The 25,961-nt window shown below is 43.9% G+C and overlaps 3 protein-coding genes across 3 annotated transcripts in view; 2 read left to right on the top strand and 1 right to left on the bottom strand.

Annotated features, from left to right (window-relative positions):
* The first annotated feature begins 1,568 nt into the window (after positions 1 to 1,568).
* Positions 1,569 to 11,490, top strand: JPT2 (Jupiter microtubule associated homolog 2). The gene is made up of 5 exons (XM_080557126.1): positions 1,569 to 1,713; positions 5,667 to 5,815; positions 6,189 to 6,331; positions 8,265 to 8,310; positions 9,033 to 11,490. The coding sequence occupies exons 1-5, from the start codon at positions 1,670 to 1,672 to the stop codon at positions 9,215 to 9,217; spliced, it is 567 nt and encodes a 188-aa protein (XP_080413252.1). The 5' UTR covers positions 1,569 to 1,669; the 3' UTR covers positions 9,218 to 11,490.
* On the bottom strand, positions 11,344 to 25,900 carry LOC308178451 (lysosomal dipeptide transporter MFSD1-like). Its single transcript, XM_080557130.1, has 8 exons — positions 25,240 to 25,900; positions 24,863 to 24,898; positions 21,963 to 22,063; positions 19,819 to 19,930; positions 19,072 to 19,209; positions 18,354 to 18,493; positions 18,070 to 18,181; positions 11,344 to 17,203 (listed from the first exon to the last, which is right to left on the bottom strand). The coding sequence occupies exons 1-8, from the start codon at positions 25,327 to 25,329 to the stop codon at positions 17,087 to 17,089; spliced, it is 846 nt and encodes a 281-aa protein (XP_080413256.1). The 5' UTR covers positions 25,330 to 25,900; the 3' UTR covers positions 11,344 to 17,086.
* The window catches only part of CARHSP1 (calcium regulated heat stable protein 1), a 37,566-nt gene continuing 35,277 nt past the window's right edge, over positions 23,673 to 25,961 (top strand). Inside the window, exon 1 of the mRNA XM_080557112.1 lies at positions 23,673 to 24,015. Within this exon, the coding sequence (XP_080413238.1) occupies positions 23,688 to 24,015 (328 nt within the window). The 5' untranslated portion in view covers positions 23,673 to 23,687. The remainder of the gene's footprint in view (positions 24,016 to 25,961) is intronic.

Here is a 25,961-nt window from a genome sequence, read left to right as displayed (position 1 = left end):
TCCCATCCCAGAATTGTCATGATTTTCACCATGGTGAGAGAATGTTTTGATTTTTGGGTTGGGTAGTTCTTTTTTATGCCTTCCAGCTTCCATTCCCCGCAGTGTCCCCTAATTGTGAACATAATAAATGAGTCAAAGCAGAGGGCTCTCTATCCTGAATCTCCTATCTTTGACAGTGGTCACCAATGACAAGGGGAAAAAAAAGGCAAAAGGGCACGCATATCATCTTGATTTTCTCCTGCCCACACAGACACACACCCTGGCACATCTTCCTAACTGCGGATAAGCAAGAGCTTAGATGTAAAGCTTTTATTGTGCCATTGTGTTTACATAATCTCTATGGCAAAAGTTTCCACCCTAAGGCCAAGCAGGCAGGGGAACAGGTTGCCCAGAGAGGTTGTTTGTGCAGTGTCTGTCTTTAGAGCTCTGCAAGACAATTGAATAAAGCCCTGAGGAAACTGGCCTGATCGCAGAGCTCACTCAGCCTGCTTGGAGAAGATGGCTGGATTAGAGACCTCCTGCAGTTCCTTTCAACCTGCATTATCCTGAATTAGGTTACTAATTTATCTGATTCTTTTGTGTGTGTGTGTTTCAGCTTTTGGTCTGCAACATCCACTGGCAGCCTTAGTTAATTATGCACTGTGAGAAAGCACGGCATCGCTACTCGGTCGAGGGAAGGGATTGTCCCGCTCTGCTCTGCGCTGGTGCGGCCTCACCTTGAGCACTGTGTGCAGTTCTGGGCACCGCAGTACAAAAAGGACATGAAACTGTTGGAGAGGGTCCAGAGGAGGGCGACGAAGATGGTGAAGGGCCTAGAGGGGAAGACATAGGAGGAGCGGCTGAGGTCACTGGGCCTGTTCAGCCTGGAAAAAGGGAGGCTGAGGGGAGACCTCATTGCGGCCTGCAGCTTCCTCACGAGGGGGAGTGGAGGGGCAGGCGCCGATCTGTTCTCCTTGGTCACCAGTGATAGGACCCGTGGGAATGGTGTCAAGCTGAGGCAGGGGAGGTTCAGGGTGGATATAAGGAAAAGGTTCTTCACTGAGAGGGTGAAGGGACGCAGTCACGGCACCAAGCCTGTTGGAGTTTAAGAAGCGTTTGGACTGTGCACTTAGTGACATGGTCTGAATTTTTGGGCAGACCTGTGCGGTGCCAGGAGTTGGACTCGATGATCCTTATGGGTCCCTTCCAGCTCGGGATATTCCATGATCCCCGAGGGGCGGCGCGCTCGGTGGAAGGGCCCGAACGCCCCCAGCAGCGCCGCCCGGCGCACCCCTCAAGCGCCCCGGGGACCCTCCGAGCACCGCCACGCGCAGCGGCCCCGCCCGGGGCCGGCCGCCGCCCTCCTGCCCTTTTAAGCCTCCTCCCTCCGCTCTCCCCGCCCTTCCTTCCTCCCAGCCAATCCCTCTGCCGGTTCCCCCTAACGGACGTGCAGCGCCTCCAATGGGAGCAAGCCAGGGCGAGGGACGGCGCGGGCCCTTTTCAATCTTCCCTCCCGCCGTGAGGCTCACCGGACAGGCGGGACCCCGAGGGGGCGAACCGCGTCCGATAGGCGGATCCCCGTGATGGGCAGCCGGATCAACCAACGGCGGGGCGGGGCGGGGGCGGGGCGGCCGGCTCTACCTGCTCCCCGGTGAGGCGCGGCGGAGCGCTGCGGAGCCCGGCTGCTGCCATGTTCCAGGGCCCGGAGGCCGACGCTGCCAAGCCCAGCTCCAGGTGGGGCGGCGGCGGAGGGGGGGGAAGCGGCAGGAGCCGGGCGGCGGCGCGGGGCCCCCGGCGGGTCTTTGTTCGGGGCCGGGAGGGGCTGAGGGCGGCGGGGGCGGCCTGAGGCGCGGCGCCGAGGGCCGGGGGGGCCCCGCCGAGGGCCCTTCCAGCCGCGTCCCGGCACCGTCCGGTGGCCGCCGGGGCCGCGGTGAGCTCGCGGGGCCTCGCTTCGCCTCACGGAAGGCCGGCCGGGCCGGAGCGGGGCCCGGCTCCGTCCCCGGGCGGGAGGAGGGAGCTGGGCGGGCCCGGGGCGCCCTCACGGGGTCCGGCACTGACGCCTGCGTAAGCGGTTTAATTACCTTCCCCTAATGAGGCCGCCGCGTGGTGTTTGCGCTCGGATGGGGCCGTGTGTGCTCCTGGCCCGGGGCTGGAGCGGTAAAAGCCGTCTGTGAGGTGGTCGCGGGTTTGGAGGGGAAGGAAGCGTTCGGCAGTCGTGGGGGGGGGGGGGGCTTTAAGTTCGCCTTTTGTTCTGGTTTTAAGCCGTGGCAGGGTTTTAAAGGATGTTTTCTTCCCAAAACATTTTCTGGTCCTTCCTTAAGCAAAGATTTATTGGTCTTTGGTCATCCAGGGATTGTGCACAGCGATACAGCGAGCGCTGCTGTCCCACTGTTCTGCTGTTTCTGTTTGCTGAGAGAAATTAACTGCCTAGTTTTATTTTTGTTAAACTTTCGTAATGAAGTTTTTTTTTTTGTTTTTTAAAAGTTTTGCTATTCCAAAATAAAACCAAATTGCATGTTTAAGAGTTGTTGCTTTGAGGACAAAGCCGGGCAGATTTCTATCATCATGCTGTTGATGTACACTATAAAAATGGCGTGCTGTCATGTGTCCGCAATTTATCTAGTATACGAGCAGTTTCACAGCTACTTTGTGGAGCTGAAAATGTTCAATATTGTCTGAACTGGTAGCCACCTTGGAAATATAACAATATAATACACATCCTCCCCATCAGTGCTATTGTAAAAATACTGCAGAGCGTTCAGCTCAATAGGAGAATTGACTGAACAAAGCTCGCTGCTTCTTTATAAGATGAGGGAGCTATTTAATGAGCAGGGAATTTGTACTGATCTAACAGCAGAAGCTGGCCTGCAACTTTTGGGGCTTTGTTTTAGGGGCTGGTGTTCCAAACCTTAGCACCTGCTCTCTGGTTGCCCTTCTGCTGGTTAGCCCAGCGAGGGTCTCTGACGTGCAATGCATCTGCCTCTCCTGCCTGCTTTGTTAGAGCTCTCCAAAAACCAGGAATTCATTGATCTGCTTTCAGTTGTATATAATTGTAGATGTATAATCTATATAAGAATATTTATTTAGTCAGTGTCTTGAAGTAATGGTTGAGTCTTGGCACCCCTTCCAGAGGTTGGCTGAGAGGTTTAATTAGGGAAGAAAATTCAAATTCAAGGGTGTTTGAGTGTAGCAGAAAAGACCACAAAACCTAATTAAAATTCTTCAAGCCTGCCAGGAGAGAACAAAGCAATTTGTAGAGGCTTTTAAACTTACAGGGTAGGTTCTTAATTTAGCTGTTTGAGATGAATTGACAGAGTTCTAGTCTGTTGGGTGGGAAGAGGCAGATTTAGATTGCACAGAATAAGTTTTTTTTTAATTACCGTTTAAAAGAGAAGAGAAAAAAACACCATAGCTTCCTGTCTGCTCCCCTACCGCTGAAAGAGAAAAGATCCAAATTCTCTGGCTATGAGGCACAAAAAGTATTGCTATGCAAACTGGTATAATAGAAATATAAACTAAAATGATTATAAAGTGTATGTTGAATTCGTCTGCTTGAGAGAGTCCAGTGCCGAGCCACGAGGATGATTAAGGGAGTGGAGCACCTCCCTTACGAGGAAGGGCTGAGGGAGCTGGGTCTCTTTAGCTTGGAGGAGATTGAGGGGAGACCTCGTTAATGTTTATAAATATGTAAAGGACGAGCGTCAGGAGGATGGAGCCAGGCTTGTCTCGGTGACATCTAATGATAGGACAAGGAGCGATGGGTGCAAGCTGGAACATAGGAGGTTCCCCTTAAATATGGGAAGAAACTTCTTCAGGGTGAGGGTGACAGAGCACTGGAGCAGGCCGCCCAGGGGGGTTGTGAGGTCTCCTTTTCTGGAGACATTCAAAACCCGCCTGGATGTGTTCCTGTGTGACCTGATCGAGGTGTTCCTGCTCCGCCAGGGGGATTGGACTGGATGAGCTTTCAAGGTCCATTCCAATCCCTACTACTTTGTGATGTCCTTTACTCTGCTGAAGCAGCTCACACTGGCATATCAAGTTTGAGCTGTTTCTTGTTGGTAGGATTCACGGAGTAAATCTTATTTTATTACTTGGTGTGGGAGACCTGACCGCCTCACTCTGATCTAGAAGCAAGTGGAACTTGGCAGTGTGAGGAGGCCAGCACTGCCCTAGGGTCTGTGCAGAAACAAAATAACTTTGTATTCTCCCTGGCTTTTGGCTGAAGTGAAGGAGTGCAAAACCCTGTCACGTCTTTGAAACCAGAAGGGGGAAGAGTTCGTTGCTATACTTCTAGGTTATTTTTGATAGTTCCTCTGAATGTCTTAGTTATCTGAATCAGCATTATTTAGAGTTCTATGGACTTGGTATTGCTGTCGCTTGAATGTTTATTTTGTTATGGAATAATTGGAAGGGTGCTAGTAGTTGGAAGCTTTAGAAATCGAGGAGGGAAATCCACTTAATGTCTGTGGGGTTCCAACATTTTTTCTGGGTGATGCTAGGAGAAAGGGACGCTGACCGTGCTGATTTGAAAGGGCCTCCTGAGCACCGCAAATGATTCTTCCAGCTTGCTCATTGCAGGAGTAGGGTTTTTTAGGATATATGCTGTGATAAAAATGGGAGGACGACGTAAGACTAACAATTGGTTTTGGCTTTATTTTCATGTTTTATTCGGCTTGCTAATCAAATAATCGAGACTTATAATTGTAACTGTAACTTATAATTGTTCCCATTGTATTAGAGGAAAGGTGAGCTTAGGTTCCAGATCTGGTTTTCAGGTGAGAAGAGGTGTAATTCAGCTACTGTATTGCTCAGCTGCTAAGATTTCACGTAGTTGGTCAAGTAGCTATGACTGTGAAGGTTGTTTTTGATACCTAGATGTTCATTGCTTTGCCATACTTCTGTGAATTCTTCAATTAATTCTGTTTACACTACTCTCAGGTAATGGTTCAGTTCCTTTTCAGGAGAGGACTTGAAGTCCCTTAACAAGGCATAGGTATTAACTGGAGACTTATTACTTGATGGCAAGCATGACTTTCAGTAGGTTTTCAAGAAGTTGGTCTAATTCTATTGCAATCTCCAGTTTTTAATAGGATCCATTTGATATACCTGTGGTACGGAGCTCTGATCTTAACGGCTGTGCATCTTGGCAGCTAAAAATTCAGCTTCTCACACTTTTGACTTCCATTCCAAACTCTCCAGCATCTGATATGATAACTGATGGTTGAAACTAGCAAATATTTAGTAGTTAGGAAATATCTGAATTTATTTATAAATTGATGTGTTTGAATTACGTCAGATGCAAAATCAATGTATGTAATTTAACGTAGTCTGACACTGTAGTGGTTTTTTTAAAATACCAATCAGACATAAGTATTTTTGTGTTGTGTCTGGAAGACCACAGATAGCATAGACATTCGTTCTGGTAGCACTGCTGTGACCATTCCAAGTAATAGCAGATAACAGTCAAGTTGACTGACTAGGAGGCTGGTAATATTTTGGGAATATTTTATTAGGGCATCTTCTCAAAAGTAGATGCTTCACGGATTTAACAGATTTACCTGAAGTAAGTTCAAATCAGAACAGTCAATCATAACATACAAGGGGGAATGCGAAGGGGGCATTAAATATGTTGAACGTTGTACGTTTCAAACACTTCCATCTCTTGCTTCTCTCATTCTGTGATGTAGGGTATTGAAGCCTCCTGGAGGAGGGTCTAGTAATCTCTTCGGGAGTACAGAAGAAGTTTCTTCTTCCAGCAGGCCACACCGGATGGCATCCAATATCTTTGGAGCATCAGAAGAACCGCAAAATTTTCCAAAAAGAACAAACCCTCCAGGTAAGTGCAGTCTCTTCTTGCAGCATGATTGGGCTCTGAATTGCAAAGCAGAAGCGGTTTCACGTTACTATCGTACAACAATATTTATCTGATGTTATGTTTCTTTACAAAATGAGTACATTTTGTAAAATGGGGGCCTAGGAAATGATGAAGCTGCTTCTGTTCTAGAGTTCTATCATCAGTTAGCTGCAATGAGTACAGCTGTGAAATCTGAGACTCTCTACTGAGTTCTTGTAACAAGGGATTTCAACCAATATCTTCAGGCAAGATATCTCTAGATAGCAGGGGTCTAGAAGTCTGAATTCTTGCATTTTTTTTATATAACGTGGTAAATCTAAGTCATCTGGAAAAAAATGTAACAATTACCTTTCAGGGGGAAAAGAAAGTGGTATTTTTGAGGATTCTGGTACTGCTCAGCCTCGTCCGCGTATGAATCCACCTGGTGGGAAGACAAGTGATATCTTTGGGTCTCCAGTATCTACCAGTGTTGTGCGAGCACACCCAAACAAGCCTAAGGTATTTGTACAATTTTCACTGTTGAGCCAAGAAGCTCAGTGAGTCATCTTATAGTCTTGTTACCAACACAGCAATGCCTGCATTTTTTTTTAAATGACGAACCTAAATTATGAATGGGGTAATCTCAAATTAGGCAGTTATTCCTGAAATCTCTTTATACATTATCAGCTTTGGTATATTGATTCTCACTATGCCCTGTGGTTTGTAGTAAAACTGTTAATTACACTGCAGAAGTGTATTTTTTTTTTTAAAATAGTGCTTTTGAATCCTTTGATCATCTTACAAGTGAGGTACAGATGGAGTTCTGGGCACACAGCCAAGAGGTATTTTAAGATGGGTAGAAGATTTCTCTATACTGTGCAGTTTGGCAGAGGTGATGTTGACGCCCACTCTGGAAAGCCAGTGTACACCAGTGAACTACAGTCAAAATCGTCCTGTGACCTTGCTGTTGTCTTCACCTCTCTCAAATATATGCATCAACGTTCAACATGAACAAACTTCAGCAGGAGATGATTAAGATTAAGTGATCAACACTGATGATCAACTTTGAGTTTCAGGTCTAGCATGTGATTGATCTTGTGATGTCAGACAAGTGTATCTTACTGTATCGGGTATCATTTGTTGGTCTTAAAGCTGGGATATGTACGAGTTGGAAAGTTGTGACCAAATCTGGCTTTGGAAAAAAAGGAGGAAACATTCCCAGTTACAGTCAGTTGATTTGTCTGTTCAAAAGCCCTATATTTGGATTTACAACTGTTGCCTTATGCGAAGTAGATACTGTTAAAGGAGTAATTGCCATGTTGGCAGTGTTTTTCGTATGTGAGGTACCATGGAAACCTAGCATCCTATGAAATGCAGCTGACACTCTTTATGCTGAAGAAATAGTAGTAGTCTCATTTTTCTTGGAACCTTAGGAAGAAAAGATTGCACAAATTTAACTATTTTTTTTTTCAATTTTCCCTCCTAAATTTGAAGGTACGGGTAGTGGGCTTTTGCCTAACTTTTTATGCGTGCTCCCAAGTTTATTTGGGAGGGGTTGAGTCATAAGAAAAGGAGGGGGAAAAAGGCTGTGGAAGCTAGATTTTGTTGGAAGTAGCACTGTTGGAGTAGCAAAGGGCTGTGTTTTGTTCCTCTGTACCCCTTTATGGGGCTGGTCTTTTTTTTTTTTTTTGTAATGTAAAATTTTAATTCCTGTGATTTCCTGACTAAAGGGAGGACAGAACTTCGGAAACTCCTTGGAATTTAACTAGAGCATTAAAGTTGTGGGAGATACAGGGATGGAAAGGAGGTAGCATATTTGCAACAATTACTGCAAGTTGAATTTCGTGGGTGGGGAAAACATGAAAGCTTTTCTGCATTATCGTTTTGTATTTCTGACAATTAACGTTATCGGGAAAGTGGTTTTAAAAGGCTTTGTTAATTACCTCACTGTTTGGGTCTCTATTGCTACTCACCTACAACAGTAATTGCCAAACGTCAATTTGGGTGCTGAAGGGCTGCTTGTGTTCTAGTTGTTCTAAGTTGTCTTAACTTCTCTTGGATGGTATTACATACTTGTCAAGAATGGTAATTCCATGCCTTTGGACTGAACTGCTTATCACAGATAAAGTTTTAAGTATCTAATGAATTAGCATAGTGTGTTCATCTGTTTCAATGAATCGTCTGAGATGTGCACCTGAATGTAATGTAGGAGTCCACTAATAGAACTAAACTCTAGAATTTCTTCTGGGATTATGAAGTGGTGGAGGGGGATGAAGGGCTGAAGAGTGCAGAAGAGATGAATGTGCAGAAGAGTGTCTGCAGTTGTCAGCTTTTACCATAATAAATGTATGAACTTTGATAAGAAACAAAGGAAAAACTTCTAAAAGATCTTGTGACAGAGTTGCTGTTTGAGAATGGTGATATACTAAGACAGTTTTTGGTTTCATTGCAGGATCACATTGTCTTGAAGGAAGATGAAACACCAAAGAAGCCAGAAGGTCAGCAACAGAAACTCTCTGCTGTTCTTGAGATGACATGATCTGAGGAACAGTTTCTTATGTTTTCCTCTTAAAAACAAGGCTAAAGCTTAGCATTATATAACAGAGGTTTTCCTTCTCTTAGTCAAAAACTGAGTCATGTGACTTCATGGAAATTGTTCTCTTCCTCTTACTGATAACACCCCATGCACAAGCCTTGATAATGTGTATATAGCTTGCATGTATACTTTACTTGATACTATAGGTAGGACGTTTTTCTATATATACAGATTCCATATGTATCTGTCAGATTGCTTCCTTCAAGCGTGTAGTCTTGGCCTTCTCTAGTTGTAAGTAACAAATAGCTGACTGACAAAATGTACTCTGCTAATTACTGTTACAGAATGATGGGAGCGCTGCTTTCAAGCAGTATGAAAGGATTGATTGGTGAATCTCTTAATTGTCTGACACTGCCAAAGTAATTCTGAAGGTACATTGCTTAGCCTACGTGGCTTTCTTAGAAAGATTGCTGAAGCAAGAGAGGAGTTATTACAGAAGTGAAATTCTTCTTCAGTACCTGTTTCTTTCAGGAAAGAATGAATAGGTATAAACCATATCCGTAGTGTACTGTGGATGGGAGCCATGGAGAAAAAATGCAGCCTAGTCAAGATGATGTGTGCAAAAAATGTATTGTTCGCTACAGTCTGCTAGTTGGTCTAATCCTTTTTTTTCTTATTGTTCAGCTGCAGAAAACAACAAACCACAGCTGGAAGACGGTGGTGAGAAAAAAGATCTGGGCAAAGAGGAGCGATGCAAGGAGCCAGAACCCAAGATAGACAATCATGAGCCCAGATTAGGGCCAAGACCACGCTCTCACAACAAAGTTCTCAATCCCCCGGGTGGAAAATCCAGCATTGCGTTCTATTAGGGTCATCTGTTCACTTTCACTAACGGAGTCTGCACAGAAAGTCTTGTCTGTGGTTGTGAGGTCAGTTTATGGACTATTGTTTGTGGATAGGTTCTTAGGCAGATGGATGAGGGTTATGCCAAAGTGTGTGGAAAGGAAACCTGATGATTTGGGGAGGGAGGGCTGGGGAGGGTAAGGGTGCCCTGCAGAAGACATGAGTATGGACTGCCTGCCTGGGTGGGTGGCGGGGGGGGCATTAGTGTAACTTTGTGAAAGAGCAGTGCTACTTTGTGGGGAGTTCATCAGGCCCTTAGGTTCTTAGCTTGCCAGTGGCTCAGGACACTCTTGTGGAGTCAGGCTTTTCCATACAGTCAACATGTAAAAGATTGTGAATGGGTAGGGACCCAGGGGTCACATCTGGAATATTCTGAAGCACAGCAGGTAGGCTCTGCTTTTCTCTAGGCAACAGGACACAGATTCACAGTATGAGTTGACCTGCAGTCACTTTAATGTAAATACGTTCAACTGGAACAACTAGTGCTACTGTGTTCTTGAGTGTCTGTAGTCTTTGGTTCTTTTTTTCTCCTTTCTTACCGAACAGTACATGTTTGTGGATACAAGGACAAAACATGCTGAAAGTCTTTTATGCTCTCATAAATCATCATATGTTAATAAGTATCTTAGTGTTCCCCTCCTCAGAATATTCAGGCATTTCTGCTGCCTTCAGTAGTCTGCTGATTACTCTGACTAGCTCTTGATGAATGGTAATACCAGTCCAATGTGCTGTTTCTTCTAGATGCTTCTAGAAGACTTTAAAAGCATCTCGGTTGAGTGCTTGCACACTTCCTGGAGAAGATGTTGGTGCAAACAATAACCTCATGGTATTCTTTGAGGAGAAGCAACCTATGATGTATAGTTAATGTAGAAAATATACTGAGATGTCTAGCCAGCCAGCTTTGATAACCCAACCTGTACAGAAATGCCTTAGTTTCTGCAACAGTTTTTTTACTTTGTACACTGCGGAAACCAGGACTGTTCTGTTGTCTTTACCACAGTGCATTTTTTTTTGTTTGTCTGTGCTGACTCTGTTAGTGAATTCTCTTGTCTTTGGTCAGCCTTAGATTTGCCTTTGACTGACTCAGATTTCTGTTGCTAAGGGGGAAAAGCTACTTGGATTCTCCCCATACCACAGTTGTAGTTGTTTTGAGACATACTGTAGACTATCCTAGTTGGAGAAACAAAGACTTTAGCAATACAAACCTTTTGATCATGCTGGCTATCTTAAATCATATTTGGAAGATGTGCTTTTCTTTCTTTTGCAGAAGCATATGTTGGGGAGGGTAGCTCACATCATTGATTCTCTGAATTAGCTTTCATTTTCAGAGTTCTGATAATTGAATGCTAACATTAGTTGCTTAGGTGGCTCAGTGAATTTAGTAGTGATTTTTACATTTGACATTCAAAACAGGAGTTGTTCAGGTACACCAAAGAACAAGTGGCCTTATCTGTGTATATCCACTGCTGTACTAGCCCAGGTTCCCTGAAAACTGCTGCTGCTTAGAGGGGACTCTCTCTGGGTCAGGTGCTAAAAACTCTCTGTCATTACGGTGCTTATTAGACTGTTCTGTTCAGTATATGTCAGAAGTGGTGGATGACTGCTTGAAGACTTAGTTGCCTTTTCCGATTGTGAAAATGAAATATATGGGAAGTGCTAAGGGTAGAAATAATCATGAAAAGTAGGAATTACAATGCCTTTGTACCTCTCAAATAAATCTAGGACTCCCTGTTATTTTGCCCCCCTGGGAGAACAACGCAGGAATTCTAATTTCAAAAAATTTCAACCCTGTATTCAATTTGTGTTACTTCTAAACATGTATTTCCTAGCAGCTTTTTGAGAGTCTGTGCTGTCTTGCCTCTGAGTCTGATACTTCTGCTTCAATGTCTTGTTCTACTACTTTACAGGCTTTTAAGAGGTTACCAGGTAGAAAAGTCAACCAGAAGTTGTTTTCTGCATTGAAAGGTCTGGTGTAATTGATACTGTCTCTGATACTGAGCTTAGGCTTGGCATCTTTTACTGCATTGGCTACAGTGCCTGTCTTTTAAACAAGCTTCCAACAAGGCCTTAAATTGGTTAAACTGTGTTTACTTTGTTCATTTTTGTTTTTTTTTTCTTTGGAATTTAAACTGTTTTCAGTTTATCAAGTAAATTTGATAACATTTCTCTGCCACGGAAGGCGATTGGAAATCAGATGATTAATCATGCACTTCTCAATAAACCTCTGTATTTTGCTACATCACTGTGTGCTGTAGATGTTTGCTCTTATAAATTAATGGGTGGTCTAGTTCAGTGTAGATAACACTGAATTTTGGTATCTGAAACTGGAGAAATAACACAAATGTTTTCAGGCCTTCTGTAGTGGAGAGTATTCTTTGGAGATGTGACATCCTACCTGAGGTCGCTCATGAGAAAGCACATCTTGGGAGCTAAGGGACAGCAGCAAGGGTGGGCTGTTCAGATCATTGCATTTCTGTGGGTAACATTCCACGTTCTGCATGATGCAGGAATGCTGTTATGCTCTTCAACAATATTGTAAATAGGCTTGAATGTTCACGTTTTCAGTATTTCAATGTTTTGTACAATAACATAACTCCCCTTAAGCAGGGATGCTCTTCATGTGGAGGAGTTGCATCCCCATTTCTACACTTCCAAAGAGCAGAACTCTCCTCTTATGCCATATTATCTCTGCCAACGGAACGGAGCTAACTATAACTCCAGTTCCTGGTGAGCTGGACATTCTGTCCTCTCAGCCAGCTTGTTTTAAGTCTGAGTTTATGCCATAAGTTACAGACTGTGATACCCTACAGAGCCTCTCACCTACCACTTGTTTCTAGTCATTCTGTTCCGCACTGAGAGTTTTGCTGCTTGTGGTTAAGAACTTCTCTCTCAAGCCTGCATAATGCTTTGGATAGCATCTGCTTAGTGTGAGAACCTGTGAATATCCTTGATACCTACCGCATTAGTAACAAGGGATTGTCTTTATATTGTAGACAATACTATAGTTTCATTTTGCAGCTACACATTGTCATTGCTTTGCCCCTCAATTGGGAATTTGAAGTTTAAACATGGTAGAACGTTATCCAGGTTACTGGCTTATTTTTGGAAGAAAAATTAAGGTATCTGTGCTACTAAGCTTAAAAGTGGTTAAAGGATTACTTGCACGTTTTGACAAGTAGTGTCAAATTAGAGAAAACAATTCTAGGCATTGCTGCTTAGTTCCTAAATACATCACCGTGCCTGTACAGTACAAGGTGATGTTCTAACAAACAACTCAGCTGCATTGTGTAATCCCTGCTAATCCCCTGTGAAAATGATTAATCCAGATTAGTGCATATTTTCCACTGTTAAGACTGACTTTTATGCACTCTGTTTTAAGCAAGCATTGTCTGATATTGTTCTGCTACATCACTGTATAACCTTTGATAAACAAAAGCATAGTTTGTGCTCTTGATAAGGAAGATTGTCCTCTATTGGTGTTTTAAATAAGTGGCGTTACTGCTTATTTGTTTTTTGAAGTATTTATAGACATTACTCATACTTGGAAAATCTAAAGTACATTCCTGGGGCTTGTCTAGTGAGAGCACATGTAAAGTAGTGTTGTATGGATTCAATTATTTAAGCACTAAAAATGAGTAACTGTTGTGATATGTTCCTTGCTAATTCCAGGATTACTGACAAATTCTAGCAGTTGACAGCTGTGTAATATCATACTGGTGCATGGGTGTCCACGTACCTCAGCTATCCATGTGACTGCATGATGGAGAAGAGTTTGTTTGCCTGTCAAAGTGAGGACTGTGCTCAATTGGCACTTGGATCTTCATCGTTTGGGAATCAACTGACCACCTAGCATTTCGCTCAAGTCCTCTGACTTATCTCCTGTTGAACTTCTGCTTGAAGCTCTGCTGAAGTTCTGTATCGCTTCCCTTAGGGAACGGTGAAGGTTTAGAACGTTGAGGCTAGGGTTTTGCATTTATTTGTTTATTTTTCTTGGAGGAATAAAGCAGGGTCATAACCAAGATAGTATGCTGTACTACACTACAGAAAGCAATAGGATGCTGAGTCTGGCTTTGCCTTCTTTCAAGTTGCAACTCCTGTCTTGGAAATTAGCTCTGGCATCTCAACAGTAGCTGCAAACAAGAAGCAGGAAAACAGGCAAAGTGAAGGTGGCTTTCTAGTCATCAGTGGAGTAATTAGTGAAAAGAGCAGTTAAACAGGAGTGACAGGAAGCTGCTGACGTACTCTAATGGAGATGAGCAGGTACTCTTTCTTGTTCTCTGCCTCCTTACTGTAGTTATGTCAGCTTCAAGTTTTATTAGTCTGAGCAGGAAGACATGAACAGTCTTTTAGGAACAGCTCTTCTCTGTAAGAGGCTCTAACAGCAGCCTCCCAACCCAAAGATGGTGCAACAGACATAAGGGCCACTAGAAATCTTCCCCCCCCCCCCCTTTTTTTTTTTTAAGATTACATGAAAGGGTTTATAAGAGCATTTGCCAGTGATCTTTGTAAAATGGTATCTACAAAGACCTCTGCAACCAGCAGAAGTTCTCATGTTACAGGCTGTGATGCACAAATACCCAGGAAAGCTTCACAGTGACACCCAGTAGGCAGGGAGACTTCCAGGGCTACATCTTCAGGAGAACTGCTTACCAGTAGCAGGTTTTAAGGAAAGTACGTCACAACGGTTCATCAAAACATTAGAGTAAAACTGTAGTAACTGGGAAGTAGATAATGTGATGGAAAATAAATTGGCATGGTTTTGACCTTCTTCATGGGAACTGAATGCAGGACTTCCAGTGGCTATTCTAGCACTCATTACAAGAACAACGCCGCTGAGTTTAGCTGCAGAATTATGTGGTGTATAAACTGAGACAGCTTGACTTCCTGTCAACCAGGCTGATTGGACTGATAGTCATCGCTTTTGCGTAAGGTGTTGGTAGTAACTGACACAAAATCAGCTCTTTGGAACATGTCTTCTCTAGACAAGCCTCCAGCTTGAGCATATGCTGCATGTGTTTTTTAATAATCACATTTGGAAAAATACCTTTAAATTATTCCAGTTGGAAAAAAAAAGGGAAACAGCAGGATTTGAGCACTGAAGAATAGTACAGTGTTCAGAAGAGAAGTATTCAAAGCCACAGTCTAGCAAGAGTCTGACTTAGCAGCTGAGTGAAAATACTGTAGTGGGACATCAGGGATAAATCACTGAAGCTTGCTTAAAAGCTCTAAACAACAGTGCTAGCTTTCTGCAATATTGTCAGAGTAAAAGAACAAGTCCTTAGTACTGCTTAATCAATGAAAAACAGGTGGTATTCTGAGGAGAGGACAGATGATATTTCTTTTTGTACAAAGTAAGCAACATGTTCACAAGTACTTTCTTGACTTTTGAAGCCCTAAATTCACAGGCCTTGATCCTCGTGGGGGGCTTTACCACCCTGATATTGACTGGTAGGGCAATACTGCAGCCCTCAAGCACGAGATCTCGAATCTAGGAGATAACTAGTGTGCATGGATGACGGCTTCTGGGCACAAGTGACTGAGGAGCCAATAAAGCAATGTGCTCTCCTGGACCTGATACTTATAAGCAGGGAAGAACTGGTCAGGGAGGTGATGCTTGTAAGCAGCCTTGGGTGCGGTGACCATGAGATTGTGAAATTCAGGATTCTAAGAGGGGAGCAGAGCAAAAAAAAGTAGGGCCACAACCCTGGATTTCAACCTCTTTGAAGATCCTCCTGGAAGAATGCCTTGGGATACAGTCCTAGAGAGATCCAGGAGAGCTGGCTGATATTCAAGGATCACTTCCTCCAAGTTCAATAAGGGTCTGTCCCAACAAACAAGAAATCAAGCAAAGGCAGCAGAAAGCCTTGGATGAGAAAGAACCTCCTCACTGGGCTCAGACATAAAAAAGACGCGTACAAGAGGTGGTAGCAGGGGCAGGTGGCTTGGCTTTCCTAATCTCTCAGACAGCAATTCTGTCCTCCCAAGTCCATGTGGAATTGATTCTAGCAAGGGATGTGAAGGGCAACTAGAAGAGCTTCTACAAGTACATAAACAATAAAAGGAAGATGAGGGAAAATGTGGGCCAGCTGCTGAATGGCAGACCTGGTGAGAAAGGACATAAAAGAGGCTGAGATTCTGAGTGCCTGCCTTGCCTCAGTCTTTACCAGTAAGACTGGTCTTCAGGAATCCCATGCCCCTGAGACCCAAGGGAAAGCCGCTCCTCACAGGACCTGTGTTCCAGGCCCTTCACCAGCTTCATAGCCCTTCTCTGGACACATTCCAGGGCCTCGATGTCCTTCTTGCAGTGAGGGGCCCAGAACTGAACACAGCGCTCAAGGTGTGGCCTCCCCAGAGCAGAGTACAAGGGGAACGATCACCGCCCTGGCCCTGCTGGCTGCACTACTCCTGACACAAGCCAGGATAACATTGGCCTTCTTGGCCACCTGGGCACACTGCTGGCTCATGTTCAGGTGAGTGTTGACTGACACCCCTAGATCCTTTTCCTCTGCACAGCTTTCCAGCCTCTGTCCTTCAAGCCTGTAGCGCTGCATGGGGTTGTTGTGGCCAAAGTGCAGGACCCGGCACTTAGCCATGTTGAACCTCATCTCACTGGCCTCTGCCCATCGACCCATCCTGTCCAGCTCCCTCTGCAGGGCCTTCGACCCTCCTGCAGATGGACACTTTCCCCCCCAACTTGGCGTCATCTGCAAACTTACTGAGGGTGCACTCAATTCCCTCATCCAAATCATCAATAATATACATAAATACCTGCTGGGAGGCAGTGAAGGAGGCGCCAGAGTCTTCTCAGGCCATGAGGCAGTATGCAGAAAAAAAAAAAAAAACATGAAATTCCATCTGAACACAAGGAACTTTTTTTTTTCTTTAAACTGTGAGGGTGCTCAAACATAGGAACAGGTTGCCCAGCAGTAGTAGAGTCTCCATCTGTGGGAATACTCAGTTTAAGAAAATTTTGCTTCAATGTGTGGATTTATCTTGTGACCACCACTTAAGGCCGGATGTTGTCAGTGGCTAAATTGCCTTCAGTCTACCAGCATTTATATCAAATGCAACTTAAAGAGAACTTTTTCTCTTAAGAATTTATTTATTTAAGGCATTCATTTCAGCATCTCTTATATTTGGCTATGCGAAAGTTTACTTCATTCTTGAAGCATCCTTTGTGCTTTTGTAAACACTTTGCGAGTGTTTGAGTTTTGCATGGTGAAAAGGGTAATTGGCTGAGTAAAACAGCCCTTAGCATTCGTAAGAGCACCCTGGTTTAAAGGACAGAATTTTGGATCAAAACCTTTTATGTTTTTGTGGGCAAATGAATAGGCACTGCTTGTGGAAGCATTGCTGTAAGGTAAAATGCAATTAAGCTACGCTTGTGTACCAAACCTAATCCCTTTGATTTACCTGGTCTTCTACCTCCTGCCTAAAGAATAATGATGGTGTTACTTGGGATATCTAATTTGTAAATGATGCGTGCTAATGCAGAGCAGTAAGTAAAACAGGCCTTTCAAGGTACCTGGTTTAGCAAGTTCTGATACACAGAACCTAATGGCTCGAGTCCAAGCTTCAGCTGTGTTTACTTACTGTAGCGTAGTTCCCAAGGTGCCCAGTGGAGGTCTCTATACACTGGCTGTGTACCAATGCCTAGGAACCACGTGGCAGCCATGTTTCGTTCGTGTGCCGGGTACAAGGAAGTGGAAACGTTCTGTTTCTGTAGATAGTCTCCTCCATGACTCCCTTTAAAGACGGGCAGACTAAAAGTCTGCTTTAAAACTGAAGTGATTAGTGATGTCTGGCAGCTGTTACTGTTCTCAGACTGCTCAGGTTCAGTTGACAGAGCCTTTGTTTCTCCTTTCATTATCAAGGAGCAGGGTGGTATCTGCAGGGTCTCTGTCGTCCTGCTCCACAGGTGCTCCCTTTCTTGTTCTGTTCAGTGTCCCACCCTAGAAATTCAGAGAAGGAATTAGTGATGAAAAGTATATTGTTCTTCCTGTACGTGCGTTGTGGTTTAACCTGGCAGGCAGCTAAGCAGCACACGGCTGTTTGCTTCACACGCACCCAATCTCCCCCACTGCAGTGGGATGGGGGAAAGAATTGGGGGGGGGGGGTATAAAATCTCATGGGTTGAGATAAAGACAGTTTAATAGGACAGAAAAGGAAGGGGAATAATAGTAATGATGATAATAACAACAAAATGTACAAAGCAAGTGATGCACAATGCATCACCACTTGCTGACCGATGTCCATCCCGTCCCTGAGCAGTGGTCCCTCCCCACTCCGGCCAGCCCCCCATGTAATCGTTCACCATGACGCCAGATGGTATGGAATACCCCTTTGGCCAGCTGGGGTCAGCTGTCCTGGGTCTGTCCCCTCCCAGCTCCTGCTGCACCCCCAGCCTGCCCGCTGGCAGGGCCATGGGAGAACCTGAGAAGCCCTTGGCTTGGTGTAAGCACTGCTCTGCAACAACTAAAACATCAGTGTGTTACCAATATTCTTCTCCTCCTAAATCCCAAACACAGCACCATAGCAGGTACTAGGAGGACAATTTACTCTATCCCAGCCAAACCAGGCCAACATGTATCACAACTAGGGTGAGGCCCTTACCCTCACCTTTCAAAGCATCACAGCCACAAATAGCTTGATACTAGGTCAGACTCATATGCACTGCAGCAATATCTTAGTAGATAATCCTTTTTATGTGGTCCATTTTTGTGTAGGGGGAATTACTTATACACACACCTAAGAGCTACGGCACCAATAAAAGCAAATTGATGATGCAAAGCTATTCTTTGCCTTTTATCATGCTTCCCTGTTTCCTGTCCACAACACTGAGGCTAACAGAAACGACGATACGTGCAATAGTGTTTGCCAACATAAAGATTGTCATCTGTTGCCAGCGCCACAGGGGGATCTTTAATTCACTAGAAAAGGCCAAAACAAGATGGAACAACTAGTCACTTGAAGACTTTTAAGGCACCTCTACAGTTTCTTGCAACATCAGGTTGCAAATACACTGATTTATGTTTGTAGTATTCCACTAACACACTGCTGATACCCTTACTTGCAGTGGGGGGGGGGGGGGAGCATTCTCACCTGGACTTTGTTCCTACAATGTGTCCAACAACAAGATTTGAAAAACCAATTCCAAGCATCTGAACAGAAGTTGCAAGCCCCATAGCTGTCCCTGAAGTTGCTTGAGGGACCACAAGAGGTACAGATGACCACATACTAGCCTGGTAGGAATGACGAAAGGAAGAATTAAGTAAGCGTTATTGAAAGGTGTTAAATGGTCATCAGTTTTAAGAGGACTTATTCCTACTAAACAAACACCTATGCTTTATCTTCAAAAAAAATCTGGTATATATCGCTCCCAGCCAACGGCAGGTTCTAGACTGTTATCCCTCCTTTTCAAGCAGAGCTTGAGACAGCCTGGACAACGCATGTAGTGTGAAACCAGAATAACACGACTGGATTTCTGAAGGGGAGTTAGACCTGATGACTTAGCTCTTAAGACTCTAAAAAGATTCAGGTGGTATATACAGTTGAAAAACTACTGGGAAAAATAAAAATAGTTTAATGCTTCATGCTACGTCAAATGGTCCCTTACTGTGCTTTGAGTTTTGTTCCACATTGATTCATTGCTGGGCATTTGTTACTAACCTAGGTCTATGGGTCTTGGGAGCCAATGACTTTAAAACAAGAGCTGTTAAACCTGCTCCTCAGCACACAAAAGCCGTGATATATGCCAGCCGGGATGTGGAAGGATCACAGCACAAAACACTCAACTAAAGCAGTGGGGTTGTGAACTTACAGCAGCAAAGGAGTAAGTTATCCCCAGCCAGGTGGTAGATACCAGTGGAGGAACAGATGTAAATGCCAGGAGAGCGAAGACTGGCAGGGTCAATGCCGCACAGCTAACAGCAAAGATGCCTCTCAGTCCAACATGGTCCTGGTAAAAGAAACAAAGAGAAAACCTCTTACAAGGGATCCTTACTTCCCACAGATCCTAGTGCTCTCTTTGAAATGAGCAGCTGAGCAAAGCGGGCTGGTGTGAGTGGCAGTAGTGTAATTTTCTAGCTATTGAAAATAGCCCTAGCTATTTCCTAGCTCATGAGTTGGGACAAACCCTTACCAGAGAATCAGTGTTAGGCATTCATGTGAAATGGTAGGTTTTAATAAAGGGGGGGAAAAATACACCATTCTACAGTTAGAGAAATAAGGAAGAGTTTGACAAAATGTGGGCTGACTATGTGCAGGTTGTCCTTCCCCATTTAATTGCAAATCTTATCCCGATCCTTGCTTTTCCAGTCGCAGACTTCTCAAAACGTGCAGCCATTTCCCAGTGTTTGGCGATACCACAGCAGAATTAAGGATCAGAGGGTTACATATACACATAACGTTATTTCTCACAATTTCATTCAGACTGAAGCACATCTTCCAGGCTGCAAGGAATTAAAGGACGGCTTGTCCAGCAACAACAGGCTAAATTCTGCTTGGGGGAGTTATAACAGACATTTGAAAAAGTTAGGAAAAAGTATTTCTGTTTCTGGATATTCACAATTAATATGCCAGCTGCTGCAGAGAGAACAAGGGAGCTGTCGTACACTGCCCCAGCAATATCAGCGGCATCCTGCTGAGTGTAACCAGAATATTTATCTTGGATAAACTTGCTGAAAAAAAATAAAATGACTGGAAGAAAAAAGTTAAATAACTAGGATTCTTGATCTGGCTATTTTGATGGAAAGTAAGTCTGAGCACAAATATATGGATAGAAAGGGTTTTAATTAGAGGACTTGTAAGCAACTTTGATACAATCTGGATAGTAGTTCCAAGCATTGGTTGATTTGTTTCTATTGCCTTTTTAATTGGTGCACAGCACAGGGATGCTGGTAGCTTAAAGCACTACTTTCAGGACTTTTCTGCAAGCGAAGAGTAAAACTGCAGGTGAAGGTTTTGCTTATGTTCAATTATGTCAGCACAGCTCACAGGAAAAATTTTGCAGTCACCTGTCCAAAACCTGGCTTTTTTTTTTTTTAAGCATTTCTCTTTGAAGAGACATGAAGTAACCATTCTCAATCCACGAGTGAAAATGCTGAGGAGCAGGAAAATATTTTAAAATAATCTGTCAGCAAAGATCAGCATTTAAATTGAACATCTATGTTTTAGAAGAACCAAGATTTCCCCCACAGCCTCTTAGCATCTTTAAGAAGATCTCTAGTTAAAGCAGAAATTATATAAACCAGGTTTTGTTTCATTTTTAGGAAGTCAGCCTTTCGCCTTCTCTAGGGACACATTAAAATGGCATAAAATCTTACTCAAATTCTTTACAGAATTTACAGTCACAACAGCTTTGAGAGACTAGTTTATTTAGAGATCCTGTACCTCCTTAAACCTAGTTTGGCTTTGCGTTGTTACTTACAATTAGTAATAACTAGCCTTTATAGCTTGTGCTGTCATCAAAGTATGAAACAACACCGTCCCCTGAAGTTTTACTGCAACAGAATTCACCAAGCAGGAGTGGCCTTGAAACCATTATTTTCCAACAGGGAAGCAGCAGAGCATATTTTGCCAGAAGAGACGCTTGAAACATGATTTAGTGCCTTGACGTTTGCTGCGCAACAGAATGCAAGGAGGCAGAATTGCAAAAATGAGGATTGTTTTCAGATGTAACTGTTTTCAGTTAAAATGAGAAGGCAACTCACAGGAAGTCCATCTCATCAAGGCCTTGATTATTCTTGCCCTCTTGAATTTCTTTGTTTTACTATTAATAACTTAATTTTACATTTGCTACAACAGCTGATAACATTTCTTCATTCTGCTCTAAGGAACCTGCTTTGGCAGGGGGGTTGGACCCGATGATCTTTCAAGGTCCCTTCCAACCCCTACAACTCTGTGATTCTGTGATTCCTCACCCATTCAGGGTGGCCTACTATACCTCACTAATGAAATACTACCAAAATAATTTTCACGTTTTTTACTACAGGCCTTTGCTAGTATACAAGTTCACAATTATTACGTGATAGAAGCCGCATCATCCACATTTTACAAATAGGAATAAAGTTGCAAAATGACTTTCTGAAGCAGAACCACAGGACAGAAACAGGAGTCCTCATTTAGTTGAACAGGTTGCTTGTTTGTCTCAAGCAACTGAAGGTATTAAAAAGGAAGTCTCCAAGACTTGCATTCGGATGCAAAGGTTTCCTCACTTCCAGATCCAGGCTGCTGAAAGCAGCTTTGTTCCAAGCACTGCAGACAACATGCTGGAACTGCAGGACAGAACTGCCTGAGGCCTGTGAAGCCAAAGCCTCACCCGTCTCTAAATGTAGTCTGCTACACTAGCACAAAGGTGAGATGTCTCTGAACTGTTTTTTAATTAACGTGTTTCTTCCCCTTCTCCCAAATCCTTCTGTTCCTCCTGTAGCAGTGTTCTAAGCTTAATATATTGAATGAATCATTTCCCTTTAAGTTATTTTTGCCTTACTTCAGAAGCCTCCCTCATCTCAGATTGTCTTTGAAGGGGAAAAAAGGTCAAAGAACCCTCATATTCTTTAACTAAGTGTTAAAAATATGTTTCTCTGCATTTCATGAGTGGAAGGAAAAACCATATTATCCCCATATTTCCCAGTCAACTCAAAATCAAGGGGTCTGCAGGGCTCAGATAGGCTTGTGTCAGTCAGTGGGAATATGGCCATAGAACAATACCTGGCATCTGCCACAAAGGGGAAGATCCCATTGTAGAAGAACATGATGGTGAGAACCAGGAGCCAGTAGCGAAGGGCAAGTTGCCTGATGTCCTGAATCCTCTGCGAAGAAAAGATGTGCCCTCACTCAACAGGAAATAGTCTTCTACTTCACATTAATGTCACTTTCTGTAAGCCTTCTAAGGCATTCTGCTGCTCATAACATAATCTTTCTTTAGAAGGAGACACCTGAAGACATGCTAGGCAAGAGAAAAAAATATCCAAATACAGAGTCGATGGATATGCCTTCCTACCAAGCTGCTCACTAGTGACTTCTGCACTGGTACAGAGTCTCTCTCTTCCCAGTAAAGATGATTGAATTTCACCTACATGCAAATCATGGGCAGAGGAGCCCGGGAATGTTTTAGTTTAAGAAAAGGAAGAATGACCGTAAGAAGGTAAGTCTGCCAGAGGCCAGCTCATGCCATCTCTCACTATTTACCATGTAAAGAGGTAAGTGATACCTGTTTGGTAGGGTTTGGGCACACCTTCCAGGAGTATAAAATGGGAGGTGGTTACAACCCTGGGCCAACTTACTTGAAAGCTGACTTACTCCTTGTCCGTGGCATAGTGTCCCAAGTTTGGCTGTGAGGGTTGGTTTGGGACTCATCTCTCATCATGCTATTAAAAATGCTCTGGATACGATAACTAAATTTGGGGGCTAAATCCTCCACGTGAAGGAAAGGTGGAAAGATGTTTGGCTAAGTTCTTGTTGAGAAGGTTACGTTAGTGCTATTCTTGCTATGCTGTGTTATTGATGATCAAACGACAATTTGGGCCTTTGTTTTCATCATTTCAAATATGTAAAGCATTTGCAAGTTTATTTTTATCTGTAATTAGCATTACCTGAATTCTAAATCCTAACCATGGAAGGAGATTTATGTATCTTTAAGAACATTTTGTTTCCCTGATCCCGCTGCTATGATTTATCTGAGAATAGGAAAGATGTCCTCAATTCCTACGCTTTGCAAACTGAATAGAAGCAATCTAAAGCATGATTCAAAGTTACAGATGATTAAGATAGTGAGAGCATATAATAACTTGTCAGATACTGGCTATGAAAAAATGGATCTTATAAAATAGAATGACTCTATCCAGTTGTAGAGTAAACCGCTTTAAATGAAAGGTGGATTGCATACTTTGAGTTTGGCACATTGCTGTTGCATTGCTCAATTTCCAGTTGGCATTGTGACTGGACATGAGACCATAAAGTGCAACAGAGCCCTCTGAGCACATCTGAACACTCATATCTTAAAGGAGTTAAGGGTATTTCTCCTGCTATTATTCTCTGCTACAATCTAATCTAATCGTTGAAAGCCTGCTTCTTATTTCCAGGCAGAATTCATTCATGTCCAGCCCACACTATTTGTGCTTGTGCCAACCATATCTTGTAGATGAAGTAGTGCCAAAAATTGGTCCAGAAGCAGGAACTGGGAATCAGGATTGCCTTTGTGGTGTGTGAGCTGTTCCAGACTAACTTATGGTTTTCTAATAGTGGTGGACAGCATTTACCTTATGTTGAGCACCAGCACCCACCTAATCACTGAAGACCTGTTCAAGCCACCTCATCCTTGCCGCTGTGCATGGACGTATTTCACCCACCGTTACTAATGAATCACATTAGCTGATACATTTCCCCCCTACACACTCATTTCCTTGTCTCAAATTGTGTAAGTAATTGCATTAAATGAATGAAAAGTGGTATAATGATGCTATGCTATCAAGAAATCCTTCTGTTTTTTCCCTGTCAGGATTGCTGAGGGGAGTGCTCAGTCCCTGCAAGAGCCCAGAGCCATGTCTCAGTAAGCAGGGGACCAGGCAGCAGGGAAGGAGAGACGCAGGAGAGCCCTGTGGCTCTGGACCACCACCTGTCCTCCTTCCAACTGTGAGCCGTGCCTTGCTGGGCCACGCTGACAGCGGTGGCCTTGGGCAGGGTTCCCAGTCCTGCTCGTGTCCTGGGGAAGGAGCCAACGCTGCCCTGCTGCCCACCCCACGCCAGCAACGGAGAGAGCAAGGTAGGCATGTGAGCTGAAGATGATTAACTGGTCATGATTTAATTGTTTTGGGGGAAAGAAAAAGGGGAGGGAGGCAGCTCAGAGTTCAGGGGGATGCTGGAACCTCTCTGTTTCCAGCAGCTGGTGGAAAAAGCAGCAGGCAAAATCGCATTTCCTCACTGTGACGCATGTACACACACGCACATGGAGTCCCCGATACCCAGAATCCAATATTAAAAAACAGCCTCATGACTGTGGACGTACATTGTTGCATTATCTCCCACATGTTGTGCACATATGTTTGGGAAGAGTATAGAGAGAGGGGAAAGGAAGAGGGACAACTCAGAACTTTTGAGGAAAGCATGGGTTTAATCCCAGCCCATGTGCCTGGAGGAATTGCTCTGAACAGTGCTCACTTATGTAATGCTTTCCCTTCAACCTCCTCCACCTATAAAAAAAAAAATCAGTCTGGCCACACAAAGCAAAACAGAAAAGATTTACACGAATACAATTAATATTTTAAGCAAGAGGAGTCATCGGTCCCATCTGTTTATCTTCCAAAGGGGTAAGAACACAGAGAGGTAAGATACTTAAGATACAGAGAGGTAAGAAGACCTTGTGGTTGACCTAGAATGCTGATTACTTCATGTTGTGCAGTTTCCCCTAGACCCCTAAGATAAAACACTGGCTACTCTGTTAGGGGACTTTTGCTTATTTCTGCACCCCCCCCCCCCCCCAAAAAAAAAAAAAAAAAAGAAGCCCTGTCACTATTTGTTTATGGCAGTTTGCCACAAGTTGCACATTGCTGTTTCTTATTTGATTATGGTTGGCTAAAAGACTGTATACTTCTGCCTTCTGTAAATCTTACCTTTGTAATGATACAAGTACATGCTTTGTCTGGTATCTATAAATGGAAAACAACAACAACAATAATTCAGTGCCTAAGCTATCTTCTTGAAACCATGCTCTAAAGTATTGTGGCTTATTATCAGCTAGGAAAATTGTGCACAAATAGAAGCACGGCTAAAACTTGTTCCAGGATTCCATCCCTTAAGCCAGCCAGCCAAGAAAACAGATTGGATGGTGCTTTTGGCTCGGTTAAGATGGTGAGGTGACTGGTGAGAAATCATGTGTATAATAGCTCTGTATAATTTGCAGGTTCCACAGGAATCTATGTTAATTTGGGGCATAAGTGGATGCACCTTGTTTTGTTTGAAATGATCTTTTGAGGGTCATGAGTAATACCTGTAGCCCAGCTTCTTGCGCTCTGAAACTGGTACTGGTCCCTGGTGACAACACTGGATGAAGACAGCTGCTTCTCTGATGTAGCATCATTCAGTCATTCTTGTATTCCTAGGAAAGTCTGTGACGATTAACTGAGACTCTGTCCTCGTAACTATCCTGTATCGGTTGTCTTGCTGCAGCTTCTGCTTCGGGCCCTACTGTGACAGATTACACAGCTCTGGTTCATGCAGACGGCAAATGTGTCCAAATGATTGTGCTGCAGCGCACATGCAGGTGCTTTCTCATCAGCTGGCACCACAGCTAAGTTCCTCATCCTTCTTACTGCAAAATCGAGGAAGACTTACCAGGATTATTCTTCTGGAAAGTCATCGGGTTTTACCAACCTCTCTGACCATATCAGCCTTTCTTTAGCACAATTTTCATAACTTCATGGAATGGTTTGGGTTGGAAGGGGCCTTGAAGACTATCAATTTGCAGCCCCTGCCATGGGCAGGGACACCTCTCACCAGATGAGGGTGCCCAAACCCCATCCAGCCCGGCCCTGGGCGCTGCCAGGGACGGGGCACCCACAGCTCCTCTGGGCAGCCTGGGCCAGGGCCTCGCCGCCCTCGTGGCAAAACATTTCTTCCTGCAGGCCCTGGTAGCAAGTCTCTCCCCAACTTCCGTACAAGCCCCCTTTGCATAACGAAGGGCTACAACAAGGTTTCCCTGAGCGTTCTCTT

Source organism: Anser brachyrhynchus, assembly GCF_964034855.1.
Source record: "Anser brachyrhynchus genome assembly, chromosome: 15".
Classification (NCBI taxonomy): Eukaryota; Metazoa; Chordata; class Aves; order Anseriformes; family Anatidae; genus Anser; species Anser brachyrhynchus.
Note: the sequence above shows the minus strand (reverse complement) of the source record. Positions and strands in the feature narration are given on the sequence as shown.